Source organism: Bemisia tabaci, chromosome 4 (assembly GCF_918797505.1).
Source record: "Bemisia tabaci chromosome 4, PGI_BMITA_v3".
Lineage (NCBI taxonomy): Eukaryota > Metazoa > Arthropoda > Insecta > Hemiptera > Aleyrodidae > Bemisia > Bemisia tabaci.
Window position 1 is genome coordinate 34,359,236 of NC_092796.1, and position 23,241 is coordinate 34,382,476.

At 39.1% G+C, this 23,241-nt stretch overlaps 1 protein-coding gene across 2 annotated transcripts; it reads left to right on the plus strand.

The window, feature by feature from the left end:
* The first annotated feature begins 8 nt into the window (after positions 1-8).
* On the plus strand, positions 9-23,074 carry LOC109029537 (intraflagellar transport 46). Of its 2 annotated transcripts, none has more exons than XM_072299742.1 (7): positions 9-1,101; positions 1,906-2,099; positions 2,891-2,965; positions 3,670-3,898; positions 4,725-4,837; positions 20,856-20,983; positions 22,245-23,074. In XM_072299742.1, the coding sequence occupies exons 1-7, from the start codon at positions 940-942 to the stop codon at positions 22,355-22,357; spliced, it is 1,014 nt and encodes a 337-aa protein (XP_072155843.1). In that variant the 5' UTR covers positions 9-939; the 3' UTR covers positions 22,358-23,074. The 2 variants fall into 2 exon arrangements, with proteins under 2 accessions (XP_072155843.1, XP_072155844.1); XM_072299743.1 differs by having other exon boundaries at positions 22,265-23,074.
* The last annotated feature ends 167 nt before the right edge of the window (positions 23,075-23,241 follow it).

The following is a 23,241-nucleotide window of genomic DNA, read 5'->3' on the forward strand; positions in this document are numbered from 1 at the left end:
GCCCCATGAGCCTCATGGAAAGCCTGGCCAACTAATAATCAGACAGCCGTACCGTGCAAACATGACGATACTCTCCAAAATAGGTACTCTTGCAGACGTAAGCGATTATTTAATAAAACAAATAATCGATAATCGAATTGTTACTTCCCGAATTGATTTACATCGATTTAATCAGCAGGAACAATCGATTAAATCGATTTATAATGGAAAATTTCATTTTAAACTGGCAACATACCAATACTGACAAACGAAGGTTCAAAACATGTTAATTTTTCAGGAGGACAAGGAAAATTCCATTCAAAAGAGCTTTCGTTTTATTTCCCGGTGAGTAGTCGATTCATCAAATAAATCGATTTTTTCAATAATCGAAAAAAATCGACACCGGAATGGTTCGATTAATTATTATTTTTTTACTTTTCGCTTAAATTGTGCACGTCTATACTCTGGGGGAATCCCCACGGTGACGTCACGACTTAGCGGCTCTACGGCAAGCGCATGTAACCATGGCAACCGCTGTAAACACAACAATTCCCCTGTGCACAGCTCGACATCTTATTCTCATCATCGTAATAATAATTCAGCACCCTGCTTTATTTTTCTTATGTGATATCAACTCAATCGAAATAATTCAACGATCTCGGTAACTGTTCACGTGAAGTAGATAATCATACTTAAAATAAAATGTTAAAGCACCAGTGGTAAATTGTTAATTCCCCACACTAACTTGTTTGTTCATAAACTAACATCAGCCGACTTGTTTTGAATGGATCATGCGTATTAATATCAAGAGCAAGCATGGGTAAATCTCGTGTCTATACTAACATAAAAATACGCGTGAATGAAAGGTAGTTTTAAGGAACAAGGGCTCATGTGTTTCCAGCATTTTTCCATATTCCCATTCGTAAACACTCGCGAGTGCTGTTGAAGTGATACTTTGCAATGTACGATGAGAGCATAGAGGTGACAAATGCAGAGGAGGTGCGCAGTCCCTCACCTCAGAGCAACGATAGTATGAAAGAGAAATCTGGACCACAAGATGAGCGGAAGAAAAACCCGCCATCAAGAAGTACATCTCTTCAAAAACAAAACAGCAAATCAGAGGTAAGTCAACTGTCAATTTGTGGAATTGTTGCACCGTGCCCGTACGATTGGACCACTAGACAGGATACAAGATTAAGTAATCTGGTATAAGTTTCTCCTATTCAAAATTTCACGAAGAACTATATTTATGGAATGAAAACTGGCATTGCCATCCAACTAAGATAATAGCTTTATTATGTTTCCATAAGTGAAGAGCATCCAGAGACGGTATACCGTCGGCAGAAACCAAGGGTATCATGGGGACCGTGGTGGATGACATCATGAACCAAATTTTTCAAAGCGCGATATGGCGGTTAATGTTAAACGTAGAGAGTTCCTGTTAGGGCAGATTTTATTATTTTCAACTGATCTACAAGAATCGAGCATCAAAACACGATTCTGAGACCAGCGCAACTCATTAAATTGTCTAGATTCTTGGTTTAGGGTCTTTGAAATATCGTCACCTTCCGGCCAAAGTATCGCAAGCTCCATGCGACGTTTGAAAATTGTATATTTTTTACCGAGAAATTGCTCAACGAAGCTGTCCGAAAATTACACTGAATCTTCTTCGTGCTGCTGATAAAATTCAGTGAAATTTTCTAACAGATTCAACCAACAATTCTCTGCAAAAAATAAAATGGCGGCGGAAATTTTTCAACTCGCATGGCGCTTGTGATACTTTGGCCGGAAGGTGACGATATGTTCTTATGACGGGCTTTCATTTCTGCGCCCTCTGAATTTTAGAAATTAAATGAATTCCCATTCAATTTCGCTCAAATTCACTTAAATTCATTCCCATTCATTTTCAATTAAATTTTCATTCAGAATACCTTCTCAACGGAAACGAGAAAGGATCTGGGACGGGGCTCCCTTGAGATGGGCAAAAGAGGATCCGCCTCTTTGCTCAAGGACAGCCAGCTCCTCTCGTTTCACGGACGCGACGATGACGAGGACGACGATGATGATGACGATGATGACGAGGATGATGATGACGACGTCGAGGCCCCAAAAATTGAGGGGTGAGAAAATTTATTAGTATTTTATCTTTTGTCGGCAAAAATATCTCTAAAATCTTCGCAATGTTCCCGAATGAACTACCCTTATGACGAAAAAGATCCCTCTATTTTTGGTTTTTTGACTCTGTTGTGAAGGCAAATTGGACGTATTTATGCTAAAAGGAACTATGTGCATAGGGATTGCGTGTAACATAGTTCCTTTTGGCATAAATACGTCCAATTAGTTGTCAGCACACTGGAAAAAAGTCGCTTGGATCCAGAGTCCAGACTCTTTAAAACATTGTCAAGAAAAAATACTCTTGCGATTAAATCCGATTTTTCCTTGAATCGAAGAGCCGAGCCTCTTGATTTTGAAGGATTTTCTTTTGATTAAAGAAAAAAGTCCGATTGAATCAAGAGTAGTTTTTCTTGTCAATACTTTTAAGAGTTTGTACTCTAGATCCAAGCGAGTTTTTTTCCAGTGCCACTTATGGCATTTCAATTTAGCTGAAATTGATGAGACATCTACTGCACTCTACTGCGCATCATAGTTGAGAGCCAAATAAAAAGCATCATCTACGTACATATTTTTGCATTATTTTTTCATGTGTTTTGATCGCCATTGTTTTTTTAATCTCTGAAATAATTATTTTTTTGCATAGTGAGAGCAAAATAATCGTAAAATAACAAATATAATACAACTATTTGGAGAAACATTTTTTTAGGTTATCACATTGAAAAAAAGGCAGTTAATTCCTCTTTAAACATATGTTGGCCTCTTCTGATTAATGTCTAATTACAATAATCTTTTTCAGAATGTACGATCCTAGGGAGTATGAAAATTTACCAGTGCCTCAGGAACTGAAGGAAATTTTCTCCTACATTACAAAGTAAGTGAATAAAATTTGAAAGTAAATGGAGATAAAAAAAATAGTAAAACTCGTTCATTTCATAGAATAATTAAGATTACAACTAGGCTAAATTTTGCAATTCGGAACTACAATTTCCAGCTCATCAGTAAAAGTACTTATGTGTATAGGGAAATTACTGGTACATACTTTGTCTCTAAACGTAACAAGGTGGAGAAAGGTGGGGTTTTTCCCCCTCATTTTTCTCCTTTGTCTCTAAACTGAGACATAAATAGTAGTTCCTAAAATTGCAAAAAATAGTCTAATTATTGGTGATCCACAAATTATTTTTAAGGGGTAAGAAATTTTGAGGAATATAAATAGACGAACATATCACTTCATTTTTCATGGATGCTCTGAAACTCCGACTCAATATAAGTGCACCTCAACCGGAAAAGACGCCTTCATTTCTCAGGAATACCACACCACGGTTTCCTAACCGGAATACATTTCTCTTGGTCGTTCAAACTTTTACATGAAGCATTTTGTGAAGGAAATTAAGGTATCAAACGCATAAAAGATAGATTTACTCATAAAAATGAACTAAGATTCCGTGTGCGGTTCTATTCAGTGTATTTTATTGTCCCACACCATTACATTTAGGTCTTTTTTCAGACGCAGATATGACTGATCTGCATAAGATGATCCAATTATGTAAAATATGACCGATTTGACACCTTGTTTAGATATACTCCCCAAACGATCTCGCTGGACTACAAACTGGAGCCATTCATACCTGACTACATACCCGCAGTTGGGGACATCGACGCCTTTTTGAAAGTTCCCAGGCCCGACGGTAAGGAAGACCAACTCGGTTTGATCGTGTTGGACGAACCATGCGCGAACCAAAGTGAACCGGCCGTGCTCCAACTACAACTCCAAACGATGTTGAAACAACCAACAGTCCTACCGACGGTAAGTCTCATTCCAACTCTCGTCTAAACCCTCGACAGAGATCGAATTCAAGAACTTATTACCATCCCAGTGTAGGGACTTCTCAGTTGTTATTCGTTACCTCGCTTCAGTAGCGACTAAGGAATAACATTGCATGAGCCTTTAGGCGTTCCAAATTTGTTTTCGAAAAATCACGTATATTAAAGAAAATTGGTGAATACTTCTCTTCCTATTTTTCAGAGGATTTCGTTCGTCTGAAAATTAAAAGGAAAAGTATTCGGAACTTCTTCCAAAAATAAATATTTTCTGAGAGGAATTTGGCAACATCGCATGCTCTTACGGCGTTTTCAGGGGCGAGGCGTGGATGATCGACTAACGATACTGCCCCATTTGAGCTGTGGTAAAGAATCGATTATTAGGGTTAACCGATCTTTTTCCATAGGTTTAAATGGTAGATCAATGGATATATCGCAAAGCACGCCACGCCACTGGGCGTTTCCACTTAGCACGGCAGAGTTTTTAGCTGGTGGGCACTGATATCATCAATCAACCTGGAGTCCAGTATAACCGCATACCCAGCGGGGTCTGCTAGTCCTGCAACTTCGTACGAGAGATATATCCCGGTTTCAAAAAGATCTATAAAAAAATCAATTTTCTACTTCTCATCTCTTCCATCTCTCTTTTCCCGCTGTTTCTCGTGCCTCGCTGTGGGGCGGGTTTCAGACTCCGATGGATTGGGTTTAAGCGAACTCATTTTTAGATACCGCTATGGGTGAGACAACCCCCCCCCCCCCCAAAAAAAAAAAAATTGAGTGCTTCACTGATATAATTGGTTGTGTTGCCCCAGGTTGTGAAGAAAATTGACGACCCGGCGAAAAATGCGAAAGTGATCGATCGATGGATAAAGGATATAGGTGATCTCCACAAAACGAGGCCGCCCCCTACAGTGCATTATACGAGGTGAGTTATCAAACGGCGCACAGTGGGTCGAGTCAATTAGAGAGGTCGGACATGAAATTTTTTCCTAAAGCTGCAAATTTTCATGTTTATGTCGTCACATTTCAAATTTTGAGGGTGTTTCCGGATGAAAATTTCTGCGAGGAAACAATGGAAACACTCTTAAAACTTCAAAGTTTTGTATAAACGGAGTTATAAGCAATTAAAGTTTCCAAATTATGTCCGACCTCTCCTATCGACTTGATCCACCGTGCGGCGCAGATCGAGTCCATAGTAAAGGTCGGACAAAATGAGGAAACTTTGAAAGCTCATAACTCCGTTTATACATAACGTTGAGGTTTTAAAAGTGGCTCCATTGGTTTTCCTGTGAGAGTTTCTTCTAAAAACACCTCTTAAAATAAAAGATTTGACGAAATAAACATCAAAATTTGCAGTTTAAGACCAAACTTTCTTGCCCGACCTCTCCTAATGACTCGATCCCCTGTCCGGAGAATGGGTTGTTAAATCTTTACGGAATGACCTTGATCGATGAACAGAATCGCTATGATCGGAGTCTATCGATCGAAAGCATTCGATAACAATTTATTAATCGGCTCGCAGTGTTGCTGACTTTAAAAAAAATAAAAAAATGAAATAAAATAAAAAAAAAAGCTTGGATTAGAGAGTTAGAGACGCAATGCAAGCAGGCCAATACTTGTCGTTTCCTGACTTTTTTGCGTCTATCACTGCCGGTTTAGGGCTGAGACGGGAACCTGAGTATATTGCGACTTTAAACCAGGCTGATATATCGAAATTTATTAGATAGAGCCATAATCCCAAAAGACCAATGCAAAACAAAGCGTTCCTTTTGATTGTAGCGGGTGGTTACAATTGGCAAAAAAAGTTTTAACAGACTAGGTAACTACCGGCTTTAGTCAACTCGACTATCTTTTCTGGAGGAGTTATAGTGCCTACAAGCTTTAGATATAGGCCTACAAATCCTAAAGAAAGATCAGTCATCAAACTGAAAAAAAGAGAAAAATCTAGTGTCAACACAGTCGAGGATAGGAAAAACGTAATCGGGCTCGTTTTTTGACTTTTCTACCAAATCTAAGCGAGACCGCATTAGCAGCACAGAAGGAGCATTACGAGCTCACGCCTCGCGCTATCGCGCCTTCAATTTTGCTGATATGCAACACGGACATCCATCATGCACGAATAGTTGTATCTCTGCGCCGTACTCAACGCGCGTCCTTTTCCTTGCTCCATTTCCAAGTAGGGCATTTTGTAAAACCTGAGTTCTTGTCATTTACCAAGCGATGAGATTTTTTCCAATGGAAGAGTTGATTTACGTTGATTTTGTTCCGCCGTATACTGGACATTTTTAAAATGTACTGCTTTTTACGTAAAAAATCAAATGCTACTTATGATTAATTACGGGCATTCTCAATATGTCCGATGTTCTACGTAAAATTTTGATAAGAATACATGTTTTGTGTAACTTTCATTTGAGCAAGTGACACCCCCCCCCCCCCTATCTAATGTTCTGACAATTTGAATTCATGGAATGGGGACTGACAGCTCTTACGAAAAATGCAGAGAGACAGAAAAAAAGCAAGGAAAAAACATGTTTCAATCAGGATTTTTGAACTTACTATCATCACTGTTTTATTTTTAAAAATATGGAAAACATTAAAAGCATCCGCAAAATTAGTTTACTCCGAAGCAATAATACAGCATAACAAAATTTAAATTCACGTCTAACAATACGTTTAAATAAAAGTTTTGGAAAATCTCATCAAGCGTTACATCACGCACTGCTGGGCTTTCTCCCTCAATGCGTCACGCAAACATCCGTCACGCGGGTGTGGATCCCATGTCACCTCAGTGCGTGATGTTATTAACGAATGGTGACTGAGGAGCAATGATCCAAAGTCGAGGGATTTATTCCTGGATGAAGGATTTTTTCGAGGGAAATTCGAGACGATCAGAGACAAAGAGAGAACCTCCGCTATACTCTTGGCGACAGGTGGAAACTCTTTCTTTCAAGGATTTTACACTACCTTGTTGGACAATCATAAGTCAGCAATAATCATCACTCATTTTCCGGCTGTTGACTCACCCACCAGGAAGATGATGAACTTCGGACGACGTAATGAGCCGAACAAGTTTATCAAACGATGACGTCATCTGGCGGCATTTCCCATTTAAATACACGTATTTTAGCAGATTATATAATTTTGTCATATATTCTTTGATAATTGTTTAAATCATGAACCAAGGGTATCCTCGTGTTCAGCTCACTCAGTAGTTTTCACTTAAACACGAAATTCATCAGATTTCAGACACCTGCAAATTCTCTATCGAAGATCTCTCTTTGTCTTTGAGCGAAACAATCTGGGATGAGTGCACGGAGAAAAAAAACTCGTGCGTGGGACCCAAAGTTTAGGTCATATGGATCTCTGAAGTTTTCAGATTGAGCATATGAACACTTTAGGTCTAGCTGCCGAAGTTCGGATCATACATCTGAAACTTCAGTTCTCACATCTGAAGTACTTCGGATGTGAGAACCGAAGTATCTTCAGATGTAAGGACTGAAGTTTCAGATGTGTGATCCGAACTTCGGCAGCTAGACCTAAAGTGTTCAGGTGCTCAATCTGAAAACTTCAGAGATCCATATGACCTAACATTCGGGTCCCACGCACGAGTTTTTTTTCTCCGTGTGACGTCATCCTAGGAGCCGGTCGGAAAAGTGGGGGTTGGTGTTGGGCCATGTTCTAGCCTCCATCGTATTATCCGATCCCTTGTATTCACAGTCAGGTTTGGGCTCGAAGTCTCGGCCGGACGCGGGGATTTGCGTCCTGGTGACCGCACTGGGGACAGCGGTCCCTGATTCTGGACGGGCGGGGGCGGGGGCTCGTCCGGGCATACCGCCGACAATAGTGCACGGAGCCTCTCGGCGGAGTATACCAACGGGATTTGGTCAGGTGTCTGCAGTTCGACGGGCGGGGGAGTCGGAGGTCGCGGGGCATTTACGCCAGGGGGTGTCTAGAGTCCCTTTATACCCAGAGTTACGACAACTCGATTATCAGCTGACTGGCAGCCGGCCTTGGCTGGCCATGGAAGCCGAAACGAGTGCACCCAAACGAACGATATTGAGGGATAAGGATCAGGAATCCTGCGATGTCTGTCACACAAAAACAACAACATCAACAAAGTGATCAATTAAAAAGGAAATGAGATTGGTTTGTGAATAATTTCTTAATCTATTTTCATTTTGGACCTATGGAAATAACAATTTACTCTTGATAAACCACAATTAGGTAATATTTTCATTATTCTTGTTCACATTCTAGGTACCGCCATCTTGGTGCACTCGTTTCGGCCTCCATGAGCGAGAACCAATCAGAATTGGATTTTTTTTTTAGGCCACTTTCAGCCCAATCCTGGCCCAACCAAAAGTGAGTTGTCGTAACTCTGGGTATAAAGGGACTCTAGGGGTGTCGTGGGGGTCCGCTGTGCATCTAACATGGCTCTCCACGCCCTGAGCATGCCGTTGTAGTACAGCCTTTGTGTCTCTGATCCAGTCCAAGCTGTTGCCGAAGACATTTCTGTTCGGAACAATGAGCAGTGGTGATTAGTAGACGCACTGATCCATGGACTGATTTAGAATACCTATATAGGGAGACCAGACACGGATAAAACTGGAAAAAAATTCACTTGGATCTAGAGTCCAGACTCGTAAAATATCGACAAGAAAAAAAGTTCGTGATTCAAACGGTTTTTCGCTTGAATAAAAAAAAATCCGCCTAAATCAAGAGGCTTGGCTCTCCGATTCAAGAAAAAATCGGATTGAATCGAGAGTATTTTTTCATGTCAATGTTTTGAAGAGACTTGTTTTACAATGTGACATGGTGACAATGTTTTTAAGAGAGTTGTCTGGACTCTAGATCCAAGCTACTTTTTTCCCAGTGTGTCGAAATATGTAGCTCTCAAGGCCGAAAAGAGCGACCAACAGGGTGGTATGAAACGTAAGAGAGAAATGAGCGATTGGAATTTCAGTGAAATATTTCATGAAGTATCAAGAGGTTGTGAAATATTTCATATTTTTAGGGACTTGAGTATGCAACCCTCACTCGAACGCACAAAAATATCAGAAAGGTATTTTTTTTACATTTTGCGAAACATAAAGAGGAACCGGTATTTTTCAATATCTTTCAGAAATTTCTGAAATTTCATGAAACATCTCACGTGAAATTTCAAGATTTCATTTTTCATGAAATTTTTTCACCCAAGCGGCCAACCCTTGAAAAATGAAAAATGTCACTGACAATCGCCAGATACCAATATGAAACCAAAATGGCCGATATTGACCATAAATGAGCGTTATTACGCAGAAATGTGTAAATTTATTCAAAGACTAAGTCAAATTCGTGCTTTACCAACGATGGGTCGTAACACTTGTTATAATGAATCACTCTGGATAGTTTGAATGAATGCATAGATTGACTGCCCTTTTGGGCCCTAGGAGCTCTATCATCTAACCTCAAAATTACCGACACGTCCGACGTTCGTTCTCTCCCTATGTAGGTACTCCAGGCTGATTTAGTAACAATACTTCATTCGATATAATATCGAACTCAGTAGTTTAAACGGTGTAAATATCAAAACCTCGTGCTCAAATTCTGCGTCAGTTAATAATTGTGTTCATTCATTACACTGTATAGTCATTGACAGGTCATAAGTCGATAAATTAAGGGATGTATGTCTACAATGTACGATTTAATGTACGGAGAATAGGGCTCGCTTGGAAATGAAGATACGCCCTTCCGTCAGAGAAGCGATGTTATGTGTCGCCATCTTGGCTAAGCACTAACCATAGAGTGCGTAGAGTCGCAATGTAATGACGTGAGCAAGGACCATGTTCTGGTCGACGAGTTCCGAGCCCGGTGTGCGCCGAGATTAGGTCACCTTTTCGATACATTTTCGATCCAAAATGGCGATGTGCTGAGTAATAATTCATAACCTCTTTGTTTACATCGGATGGTCGGCTACCGGTGTATCGAAAACAATCGATAGTGTATTGAAATAGTGACTCGGCACCGCTTAGGCGTCTTGGGATTCGGAGCCCGGAATGTGCTTGAAAGTGGCGCCAGCTCCTTCATTCTTATTACGGCTCTATGTACTCTATACTGCCGTGCTGAGGAAGAACGCCGCATGAACATTCGAGAGTTGCCAAATTTCTTCGGATAAAACTTGTATTTTTTAGGAAAGTTATGTATATTTTCAAAGGCTGCGAGCACTATAAGACTTGGGAGTGCGGTTGACCCAGGATGGAAGAACTGATCAAGCGATTAAGGAAAGGAACACCCTGGCAAGGAATGCTACAGCAATGTTAAATGGAATACTCGGAAGGGAACGCCTAGTGAAAGGGTGGCGACAGGGGTCTTAGAAGAAATAAGGGTTTGCCAACTCCCTGAAGGGCTTTTGGAGGATAGGGGACTTTGGCGGCTAGGAGTCGCAGACCGCCAGAGAGCGCAATAAAAGCGGTTTTATACATACATACATGTATATTTTTTCTGTGAAATTCAGATGTTTTAGATCAAATTCCGACCAAAATTATCTAAAAAATTTGACAAAAAATATTAAAAATTTTTCCAGTGAATTCGGGTCGGGTTAAAGGAGATCTGGCAACGCCTAAAGTCTCATTCGGCGTTTTTCCTTAGCACGGCAGTATAGCATGGCACTAACCTGCGTCTTCTGTCAGTGCATAGGGTTGAAGAGGGGGCACAGCGTCCTTCGGGCATAGTCTTTCCGTCAATTCGTCAACTTTGCGGAGGAACTTAATCGGTTCCTTTGGCAGCTCCGGAGGTGGAGGACCATCGCAAACCGCGTCCCTCAGGCTTCTGAATTCCGAGGGTAGTACTTGCCGCGACTCTGGCAACTCCTCCGCCGCCGGCGGTGGCACTTCGTTCTCAGGACACAACGTATCTATGAAATCCCGAGATCGTTGACGTGAGAGCCGTCCGTCACTCCTGTAGGAAAACGAGCTGTTGGGTCGTGACAGAGATCTGGAACGACCGCTCCCTGATCCCTTGCTAAAAACGGCCAAAAAGAAAGATGACACTTTAAAAAGAGAGAAAAAATCGTAAGAATTAATATGCCATTTTTATATCGATGGCCAAAGTGCAAAATCATGTATTTCCATTGCGGCGTTTCAAAATTTCCGCGTCCGTTTTATTTACCGAAGAGAAATAAGCCAAACTCATCATACCTTGAAATTTATCCAGAATATTCTAATAGCCTACAGAGAAGGAAAATCAAGGCAGTTTTGCAAAAATCACATTGAATGGTTTTTAAATAAAACAGAAAGTATGACAGGAAGTTTACAATGTCGCAAACGGCGATAGGTGGTTTCACACTTTAGCCATCGATGTACCAGGGATAAGAGTAAGTCGAAAGATGAGGTTTTGGATAAATGGGCGATTGGATAATTGCGGAACAGCGCAAGCGCTGTTCGAGCGGGAAATATTGAATTACAATCGTCAACTGTTCGGACAATTTTTTATTCATCGCTAAAGGGATTGGAACCGACGAATTAGGCTTCTGACCGTGAGAAAAGAGAATATACATGTCGCAAGCTCCAGGAATTGCATCGATAATAGCGGTTTCTTTGGTAAATACTAGCGCGCGAGGAGCGCGTTTCTGAACTTTAAAAGCTCGAAACTGCTTATGTTTAAAAAAGGTTTTCTAGAACTGAGGACTCCCAAGTTGTTTCCTGAATTTGTGTGAAAACTTTTTTAAAACTCCATTCAAAGTTTGTTCTTCAAGGATTATTATTTTTTTTAAACACAAAAAACACATTTTTTTCAAAAAAGAAACTTGCTTTTTGACGTTTTGTTAGAGTGGCGACGGTTCCCTCAACTGCTTTGGGTTCAGTAGCTGCGAGCAAAGCCGAAATTTGTGGCCTCCGAACTCAAAACGAATGATATATTTATATACATGCTCTTTAATGTAAATTTTGCCCCCTCGATTATTAATTAAATGATATCATCACAACTTCTTACCTGTTTCGATTGCTACTGCTCTTCCAACTAACTCTCCTCAAAAATTTTGAAATTGCAGGCTGGAAAGGGGAAAAATTTTATCCTCGATTAGTTTTTACTAGAAATTTTAAATTATTCTTCAATGAATAGAGAAACATGATTCTTCTAAAGCAGCCTGCAGAGGCAAAGCGTTGCTATGATCCTTCCCTCAACTTATTTGACAAGGTATCTCTGTTTTTCCGCCAGCCATAATTCTGATAGAATCAATAGACCACAGCTTATGGTTTAAAGAACCACAATATGTTCCTTTATAATTGACCAAATACTCGAGCATGAGGATACCGTAAGATGTATTAATGCGCAATGAATAGAATGGTTTGGACATGTTGAGAGAATGGAGAACATTCAAATGACAAAAGAAGTATTAAGGCCCTGGTAAAAATTGGCGATAAGAGCTGCGTTTCAAAATACCATAGGAATTCTTATAGGCGGCTAAAGAAAGCTACAAAAAAGCATATAGCTGGCTGTAGAATGCGGAGAAAATCATACGGCCGGGCTACACGAAGCGATAAAAAACTATGCAGCCGGGCTATCGTTCCTATTGCCGGGCTTTACACTTTATCGCCTGGCTGTTGCTTTTTCGCCATCGATTATGAAAGGCTATAAGAAATTGTGTAGAAATTCGTGTGCTTTGGAAATCATTAAGTTTGATACGGAACCACCTCAATATTTACAAAACACACATTATATTTTCCTTTAATACATATTTTTTTTCATCAATTAGAATGAGAATAATCCATACAGGATGTGCAAACATTTCAAAATCATAGTTGAATAACGCTGACTCCGCCAGATTAAATATTGGAGCAAAAGCGTAGCGGCGACGCACTGGCGCCTACAAACCTAACAGGGATACTTCACGCATTGCGCAACGCGTGAAGTATCCCTGTTAGGTTTGTAGGCGCCAATGCGCGTCTCGCGCTGGCTGCCCGCCTGCCGCGCCGCAGCGTGCCACGGCGCTTGAAGCAAATATTTCACACCAGAGGTATTGCACAGTATCATACGAAACTGAAGGCGCTCTAATATACTAGGAATGGCAGGCATCCATCAAAAGTACGGAGCTTTCCTCGCAAAATAAATCAAGATACTACGGCCCAAAAAGAGAGCAGTAGTTAAAAACTCACTAAGTCCCAGAACCCGTAATTAGTAACGTTTAGCATGCACTTTATCGCCTGGCTGTTGCTTAATCGCCATCAGCTATAAAAGGCTATAAGAAATTGTGTTGCCGGCTATAGAAGCTATTGAACATCTTACAGCCGGCTGTAGCTGTCTATGGTATTTTGGAACGCAGATTCTACTGCCCATTTTTACCAGGGGGATAAAGCTATCCTAAAGCAGGAAAAGAGGAAGGCCTCGACTCTCAGATGAATAAAAGTGTTGAAAAATACCTAAGAGTAATAAGAGTCAGAAGATGAGGATAGGGTGCAGTGGCGAGGCATTTTTATGGAGGCCTCACATTTTACTGTAGAGCTAGAGAAGAAGAAGAAGAAGGAAAAGGAGAAGAAGAAAAAGAAGATGTAGATGAAGAAGAAGGAGGAGGAGGAGGAGAAGAAGAAAAAGAAGAAGATAATGAGGAAGAGGAGAAGAGGAAAAGAAGAGGAAGGGAAGACGAAGGAGAAGGAGGAGAAGAAGAAGAAGAAGAGAAAGGAAAAGAAGAAGAAGAAGAGAAAGGAGAAGAAGAAGAAGAGAAACGAGAAGAAGAAGAAGAAGAGAAGGAGAAGGAGAAGGAAGAGGAAAGAAAGAAGGAGAAGAAGGAGAAGGAGGAGAAGGAGAAATAGAATAAAAAGGAGGAGAAGGAGGAGAGGAAGGAGAGGAAGGAGAAGAAGAAGGAGAAGAAAAAGGAGAAGAAGGAGAAGAAGAAGAAGAAAAAGGAGGAAAAGAAGAAGAGGAAGAGGAATATCTGTTTTCTAATCGAAATTTTACGCAAAAAAACGATGAACGCGTTAAAACTTTCCGAATTCAACTCGAATTCTGCCGTGCTGAGGAGGAACGCCGTATGAACATTCGGGAGTTGCCACATTTCCTTCACTAAAATGTTTATTTTTGAGGAAAGTTAGGAATATTTTCCCTTGAAACTTTCAGGGACTTTAGGTGAAATTGCGCACAAAATTATCTTAAAAAATGATCGGAAAATATTTATTAATTTACCAGGAAAATGATTTATCGAAGGAAATTTGGCAACGCCTGAAGGTTCATACGGAGTTCTTCCTCAGCACGGCAGAATTTGTCCTCGTTGATTCACCCTTTCTGCCGACAGAAATGCCGGCACCGGCGGGCGTGTGCTCGAGTCGAATTGAGCACTAAAGTAATTTCGGGATATTTCTTTACGGTAGAAGAATTTTCCTGTGTACTCACTTTTTCACAAAATTAAAGATACTTTAAATCAGGAGAGGAAGGAAATGTGCCGGGCACTGAGCGCTAGTTATTTGCCGCACGCATGGACTGATTACAATGTCTGATTTGCCTTATATTGATTATAGTATTTCTGGAAGCGGGAAGTTTCAATATATTGGTAATAATGTTAACCACAGTCATTTATTTCTCGTACATGGGTTAATTTTGAAAATTCGCGATGTGCTCACTGTGTTATGTGTGGAATTTTGATAAGAAAACATGTGCTGTAGCGCCTGATTTCTTACGTTGTCAAGTAGTCCATTGATACTGGCGAAACCTTATAAATGGCCGATATGAGAAACGTATCATTAATATAAATAGAACAGGAAGAATTTAAAAGAAAAAAAAAGAAAAAAAAGAAAAAAAAGGGAAAAAAAGTGCTTTTGCTTTTGGTTTGACATGACTGGATGACGGATTGCAAATCCAATTCTTTCACTCGTGGGACAAAATGAGGATTGTTGTATAAAGAATGAAAGTAAAATGAAAGAGGAGGTAAAATAGGAAGAATAACTTAATACTACTAAACTTAAAATAAGAAGAAAAAGTTGTCAATTTTTTCCTCTGTCAAGTAACGGAGACGGGAACAAACCTTTGCTTTCGAAGCCATGCTGGATTTTGTGGACTTTTCACTGTCGGAATAGTAGTCACTAGAAACACACAAAATAAAAAAGTTAAAGCTGTGCAAATCTGACGAAGCAAGTGAATGTCAATATTCAATGATTCCATCGCAGTGTTTATTAAGAGCCTTAACGTGTAACGTCAAACCAGAGTTTTGTAACTAGTATTTTGCGTAAGTTCGTGCACAGACATTATTCAGGAAAAATGATCGTCTTATAAACCGAAAAATAGAATATCCAATCATCCGTATCATTTTACTTTCACGCAACCAGGATTTTTCAAAAGATTGTTGTGGAAGGTTTTATTTGCGAAATAAGTTCGGCCAGTCGGTTTTATGAACCAAAGCTGGAGTTTTTTGAACCGAAAAGCAAAGCCACTGTACAATGTTCCTATTTAGTTGAACTTGTCTCTCTCTTCGTGTATATATAAGTGGTATATTGCAGTGGCGAGGCATGATAATCAACTATCGATACTATCCAATTGGAGGCTATGGTGAAGAATCGATTATTATGGTGCTCATTGCAAACGCCCTGGCAATCGATCTTTTTTCATAGGTTTGAATGGCATAGCAAACGTGTTTGACGGCTTTGCATCTCACGCCACTGCATTGAAAAGAAAGGGCGTATCTGTGAAAGCGAAAAGCGAAATGTCAGGCTTAGATATCAACCAATTTCCAATTTATTATTTTAACAAGGCGGTTCTGCACAATCCGTCCCAGACTGTTAAAAAAAAATAAAATAAATAAATAAATAAATAAAATACCGCACCACAACCTGGGTAATTTAATGGAGTAGTGTAATACGGGAGTAGTTAATTTTTTAGCTCGAACCAAAATATTTAGATGGAGGATTTTTTTTTTGCAAAGTGGCCAATGGTGCCAAACACCCTGCCACCTAGAGTCCCTTTATACTGAGAGTTAATACAATGTGAATCCATTTCTGATTGGTTACCGTATTTTAGGCCTCCACAGTGTCACAAATTGGAATAAAGATTACATTTTCACCAATTGCAAAGATTATAAACTGGAATGGACCGAGGAATTACGGGTTCGACAAGGAATAAACGGAATGAGATAAGGAACAAAGGAAGGAATTTGAGAATGAGCGGATCAAAGATTACGAAAAACGTTCAATTTGTGTAATCTCTATTCCCGTTTGTGACTCTAGGAGGGGGTGTTGTCTTAACTCTCAGTATAAAGGCACTCTACTACCACCCAGGTTTTATACAAAATTAATGTTATTTTCCAAGATTTTTATTGTTTGGGACGGTTTATTGGCTGCTTTGTAAGTGACGAACCTCACATAAACACGTAAACACATACTTCACAAAATATGGCATACCTGCTTGAATTGCTGTTCGTGCGTTTGAACGAAACAGCTTTAGCCACGGTTTGGCCAAATTTGGCTATTTTGCTCCTTCCCTGTGGCACAGGTCTTGTCTCAGCTAAGGGCATAGAGGATGTATCTGCATTGAATGAGGTTGGCTTTTTTTTAAAAGAGGATTTATCTTCATTGGATGAGGGTGGCTTTTTTTTAAGAGATGAAGTAAGTGTGCGTATTCCATCTCCATTCTTCACCTGTAAGAAGATTTACAACATTTGATCTGACCTACAAAAAATGAGAAAAGAAAAGAAAAAAACCTCTAATGGAGAATTTGCAAGGGTCTGAAATTTGATGAATTTCGTGTTAAAGTGGAATCTACTAAATGAACTGAACACGGAAATACCCTTAATTCATAAATTGAGCAATTATTAGTGGAGATATGACAAAATAACCGATTCTGCTAGAATACAAGTGTTTAAATCATTAAATAGGAAATACCACCAGATGACGTCACTAGGCGGTGCATTTTCTCACTTTTAAAACTATTTTAAAGCATTTCCTACGTCAGAAGATAATTATAAAAAATACTGTGAAATCAGCTCTTTAAGCACTTTCAGATGAAGCAATTAAAAATTTGCGTGCAAATCTCCATGGATTGGACGCGGATTCTACTAAAATCAATTTAACTACATCAGACATTGCATAATTTTCTCTAGTGCCTTATCTTTTTAACAGGAACCCAAGCACCACTGAAACTTGAAATTTTGTGAATATACTTTTCATGATTGAGGGTAAATCCCCAGAAAAATTCAATGCGTATGTACAATACTGCAGTGCTAAGAAAGAACGTAGTACCTGTCGAACGTAGAACCTCCGTTGTAAAAATCGGAGGTAATATCTATTCTTTCACAGCTACTTCAATCAACTTTTGAGAGTTATTAATCCTTTCGATTTCTTTTATGAACTAGAAAAATAACAATTTCGCCTACTTCTTTCTAAAATCGTGGTTTCTATACCTGACCAGGGTTGGAAGAAGTCTTTAAATCCGTTGAGATTGAAGATCTACCATCTGATGGTCGTATTCCTTTACAATGGAAGCAACCGCTTTGAGTTAAGAGGAACTGGAAAAAAATTAAAGCTCAAGATGAAGCGTTGGAATTTTACAGCTGTAATAAGAAGACAAAAAATATCTTCAAAATCTGGGCCTAGAATGATTTGGTTTCTCATCTCTTTGTCACATTTTATGAAGATTTTAGTGGAGTTGACTCGAAGATGAATGTCTCAAGTGCAACACTTGAGCAGATCTGGAATGCTACAATTTTTGTCATCCTATTAAAATGAATGCAAAATACACCCTGCTGCTAACTTTGACCCTTACTTTATCACAAATAGTACATTCTTCGCGTTCAGAGAATTATTTCAGGATTGGAGAAACACTTTATCGACCTCACTAATATGTCTATCGATAGGCATTACTCTAGAACTCATCATTAATTCTAACGTGCATCATCGCAGTCATTTTTTAGAATGGTACATAAATTTATTTTTTATTTTATAAATTATGCAATTCAAAATAATGCAAGCAAAGAGAATGCGCACGCGATAAATTCTCGTGTTCTCATACTGAACGATTACTTCCAGATCAAAAATTGTGTAAATGATAGTTCACCGCTTAAAAATGCAAGGATATTACCAGACAAAAACAGAACAATATTAGCCGCATTATGAAAACACTGCCTCCCCTACTCGAAACTTTCGAATACTGATTCATTATATCTCTGGTATTCTCATTTATAGCTCCGTCGCGTCGTCTTTTCCAAAATAATGGGGGGGGGGATGAAAAAAAATGACAGAAGATAGATGTAACGCGTGGCAACTAAAGTCTCAATGAACACATCATTTTAAAAGGTCTGGGCAAAATGATTTTCGTTCTTTTGCATTTTGCCTTTTTCGGAGAATTTTAACACACAGCTACATGTATTAACGCTTTTAAAATTCAACCTGCACATATCTTTCATTTTTTTCTCTCATTTTCTGCATCAAAAATTGGAAATTTATGGTTTCAACCCAGAATGTCAGTGTCAAACGTTGCTAAAAAGGTCACCGAGATAAAAGCCATTTTTATTCATTTTTTGTAACCATCGACGGTGAAACTACCAGACCACGTATCTCGTTTGCGGTGTTTAAAAATCTCCACTCACATTTTATTTTTTTGAAGGAGATCAAATCAATATCATTCCTTACAATTTTCACAGATTTTTCTCCGCACAAAGAGGAAAAATCGCGGAAGTTTTCACGAATTGACGTTGAGTAGTTTTCTATTTAAAAAATAAAGTATGACAGGAAGTCTGCAACGTCGCAAACCGAGATACGTGGTTTGGTAGTTTCACCGTCGCCATGCGTTTGTATCCTATGCAGCGCAGGATGATGACCTCTTTTTTTTACGGCTACTATTTCTTCTTATTCCTCGTCCTCTGCTTTCGCTTTATCCTGTTCAAAATTTTCCTCCACTAGAATTCCACGAAATCTTCGGGAGACTTTGGCAGCTCATCAGAATTTTTTGAAACACTACATTTTAAGTATCGCGTTTTGAACAGCATACTACACTTTAATCAAAAGATCTTAACTTGTTGTTACTGCTTTCCTTTTTCTCGTAAAAATTGGGGAAAATGTCTCATGCCTGCCCTTTTTACAATCTATAGCATGCAGTAACTCGGAAGTAGGATTCCACACTCAAAGCATTTCCTTTTGGAAAAAAATTAGTTTAACCGGAGTCTACCATATGGTTTTTTGGGAAGAGAACGTCAATGAGGGATGAGGTTGACCCGTTTCAGAAATGCTTTTGTTTTTTGTTTTTTTTTTTTCCCCCTCTTCTTTGTGTTAAATATGTTCAGATCCTGGTTGAGGCCTTAATTTGAATTTTTCTTTAAGTTCCTTAAATCCCCTGCAATTGTGAGGGTAGTATCCTCAGGGTACCCAATCTCTTTAATAATAAAATGTGTGTCAGCCTGCGTCGTTCGTGGTGTATAATGCTGAGAATTTTTCTACTTTTTTATATTTTGGGTCAAATCTAAAGAAACAGTAAAAGAAATGCATATTTTGAAGGAAAACAACATATTAATATTTCCTAAAGCTTTAGAGCTACAAATAATAATGAAACAAGACAAACTGCCTGAGGCAAGTTATAAATATTTATCAATGTTGTGAAAAACCCACTTAAGGTACCTAGACTTTTTTTCACCTTATTAGCAAGACCTGTCATGGTTCTGCAGCAATGACGTTTTTTGTAGTTTATTGTCTGAAACACAGGTTTCCAAGACTAAAACCTGGTCTACCGTGCTGAGGAAAAAAACAGTTTAGCCCGTGTCACACTATCAAAACACTCCATCAAAATGTCAAAGTCAAGTGCTGTGATTGGTCCAAGTCATCGAATAAGCCAATCGCAACGCCTCACCTTGATATTTTGATGCCTAGTTTTGATTGTGTGACACAGGCTTATGAACGTTCGAATGTTCCTAAATTTACTGGAAGAAAATATTTATTTTTGAAGAAGGTTATGGATGTTTTTCCTTGAAATTTTTAGAATTTTCAGTTCAAATTACAGGCGAAATTATCCGAGAAACGGAAGAGGAATATTGATGAATTCATGATTTTTCGATGGAAATTTGCCAACATCTGAGGGGCTCATACGGCGAACTTCCTTAGCATGGCAGTGGTCGCCAGTGACAAATAAGGAAAACTGCCCGGGAACGCAAGTTTGAAAATGCGTGTTACAAATTACGCAAAATTTTGCGCTAATGAGTGGATATGTGACTAATCTAGTGTGACATTTAATGTGATTTTACCTATCGTTAGTTTTTTCACTGGGCTGCATCTCTTGCGTGCAACAGACCCGTTACCTTGTCAAATATCCTGTAGTGTCAAAGCACAGTCAGACATGCTGCAGGGGCGAGATCATTTTACCGTGATAACGGAATTGAGCGAAATAATTTTAAAATTATGAGTTCCGCTGAATGAGACAAGGCAAGACAATTTCATCACTGCTCTTTTAACATTACGTTTGAACAATCTTTACACCCTTGTTGGAGAAAAGAGAGCAGGTTGGAAAGCAAACATCAAATTATCTTCGGTAAATGCGAGTATCGCCAAATCGACTGTGATTTTGGTCTCGGAAGACCTACTTCTTCGGGCTTGATCCTCTGAAAATACGAAGATGTCGATGGCTGGAACGCAATGAAAGGTCAGATTGACAGTGTTTTCAGGGGTCATACAATTTCGAGTCAAACGAAACTCAGGCGCGAGATTTTGGCATCTCCTCCTAGAGGTCGTCCTTTCAGCGAAATGTTGGGGAGGTGGGTAACATAATTCGTTGCACCCTAAAAGCTTTGCTTGAGTTAGAAAAAGAGGGGGAGATCGATTTTGACAAAACCTTCAAATTGATCAAATCTGTCCAATATTCCCTCAGTAAAAGGCGAACATTCAATGCTGTGGAGGAGGAAATAACCTCTTGTATAGCTCTCAAATGACGCCTCTGGTTCGTCCAAAAACGTGCAAAACCTGCTCAAATTATCTTATTATTCGTCCCGTTTCTCTTTCTTTCAGACCGATGCCAGATATTGACAGTTTGATGCAAGAATGGCCACCAGAGCTGGAACAGAAATTGAATCAAGTAGGACTCCCGTTGGACGAATTGGATTGCGACCTGCCGACCCTGATCGATGTCATATGCGGTAGGTGCGTCAGTGTAATTGGACTTCATTTTGAAATTTGGAACTGCAGTTTCTGACTCATCCGTAAAAACACTTATGGACATAGGGAGACCAATTATGCGTACATTGTTTCTAAACTGAGGCAGAAATAGCAGTTCCAAATCGCCAAATATAGTCCAACTTTTCAAGGTTTCTCAAGCAACCTGTAGGTCATTCACCTGCAAGTAGAATTTGCATGGAAGAGTTCGAATGCCCGTAAAAATCGGTGGAATATGAAATAAAAATAATCGTTATAGAACTTACTTACCTTCGATAAAAATCTCCAATTTTTATTCAGAATTTGGGAGTACTTCAGAACGTTCAGAGATGAACGTTATGCTCTCCGCCTAATGATGATTGATGAAAAATGCTGCTTAGCTAAGGAAAAACCCCGTATGAGCCTTTGGGCGTTGCCAAATTTCCTTTGATTAATCACGAATTTCTGGGAGTACTTATAATCATTTTTCTTTCAATTTCTTCGGAGAATTTCGTTCGTAATTTGATCCAAATAGTGTAAAAATTCCAAGAACAAATATTGATAACTTTCCTAAAAAATAAACATTTTATCGGAGGAAATTTGGCAACTCTCGGATGTTCATACGGCGTTTTTCCTTAGCACGGCATGAAAGCGAATGATATCCGCCCATTGATGACTGATTATTGTCAGGGTGAGCTTGTTGCAGTGCGAAATTTTTGAGAGTTAGGTTATTCTTGCTAAACGAATTTTTAAACTCAATGGTCATGAGTCATCATTAAGCAAATCTGAACGTTGACTCTTCGAGTAAAAGTTATCTTTTACTGCACAGAGAAGGTAGCAGTACGAGGTCTCAAAAATATGTATATCGGAGGCAAAAGTACGAAACCACGTATCTTCATTGCGGTGTTTCAGACTTTTTGCTCCTCGTTTATTTTTTCGAGGAGAAATACGCCGACTTAATGGTTTAAAAATTATACGGAATATTCTGCAAATAGAGAGGAGAAATCATAGAAGTTTTCAAAAAATTACGTCGAGTTTTCCGATGAGAAAATACGGTATGACAGGAGGTCTGCTGTATCGCAAACGGAGGTACGTGGTTTCGCACTGTGGCTGTCGATATTTTCTCTGATTGTGACATGGTTATAAATGAGGAACGAACTTCATGAAATATTTCCATTCCTATCTGCGGAGATTTTTGCGATGACAAATCACAATTTCCTTCTGGTTTAAATTAGTGTGAATGGACTTTTTTACTTGGTTTTCTAGGCTTGTTCGATATACCACAGTACGGATCCCGCATTGAATCACTTCATGTCCTGTTCACATTGTATTCGGCAATCAAGAATTCCCAATTCAGCCAGCCCAACAATCTTTCCTGATCGGAGAGAGACGTATCATGCTGTTCTAGTCACAGGCTCTTTTCTATGTAATTAGCCTGTGCGGATTTACTGGCCCAGGAGACTATCGCTTGCTGACGTTCCGGCATTTTTTTCTCTTTTGAACTTTTTTAAAAATGGTCAACGAATTATGAACAGAGCCAATTAGTTCCATTACCAAATGGCATGTAATGGGCCTGAAACGTCCTAGTTTATTTATTCGATTTCCTTAGCCTTCACTGGAAAAAAACACAGTGAATCTAGAGTCCAGACTCTTAAAAACATCGACAAGAAAAAATACTCTTGGTTCGATCAGATCTAAGCTTAAATCAAGAACCAAGCCTCTTAATTTGAGCGGATTTCCTTTTGATTTAAGCTTAAATCTGATTGAATCTGGAATCCTTTTTCTTGTCAATGTTTTCAAGAGGCTAGACTCTACATCCAATGTGTTTTTTTTCCAGTGTTGTAAACCCATTCGTTATGTATTTAATGTGTTTTTATTGTCTATTGCCAAACGAGCAAGATTATTGTGAGGCTGATCCTTCATTTCTAAAGCAGATGTTTTTTTTTATTTTTTGGTCTTTTTTCTCGAAATGAAGGAAACTACATCCAAAGAGGGTCTCAAGGAGGTGTCCTGGATGAATGTGTGTATTTATGCGTAAAATAAGTGTTATGAAAATTTGCCTTGAAATGTTTCCAAAAATAAAACTTAAAAGAACACACCATTGCCAGTTTATTTTTCTCGCCTTTACACTCTCACGATTAATTATTGAATGTTTTGTCAGCAAATACTTACATTTGTAAGTTTAATTCAGAATGAAATGCATATCGTTGCGAGATAAGTGTCGTTGAATCAATCGTTGATTATTTTTTTAAATTCTGATCAT

What these genes read in the sequence shown, in the direction of transcription:
- LOC109029537 (XM_072299742.1), top strand. Translation starts at nt 940, where the DNA reads ATGTACGATGAGAGCATAGAGGTGACAAATGCAGAGGAGGTGCGCAGT. An exon ending in AACAAAACAGCAAATCAGAG is followed by an intron (nt 1,102 to 1,905) that starts GTAAGTCAACTG and finishes ATTTTCATTCAG; the next exon opens with AATACCTTCTCAACGGAAAC. An exon ending in AACCAACAGTCCTACCGACG is followed by an intron (nt 3,899 to 4,724) that starts GTAAGTCTCATT and finishes GTGTTGCCCCAG; the next exon opens with GTTGTGAAGAAAATTGACGA.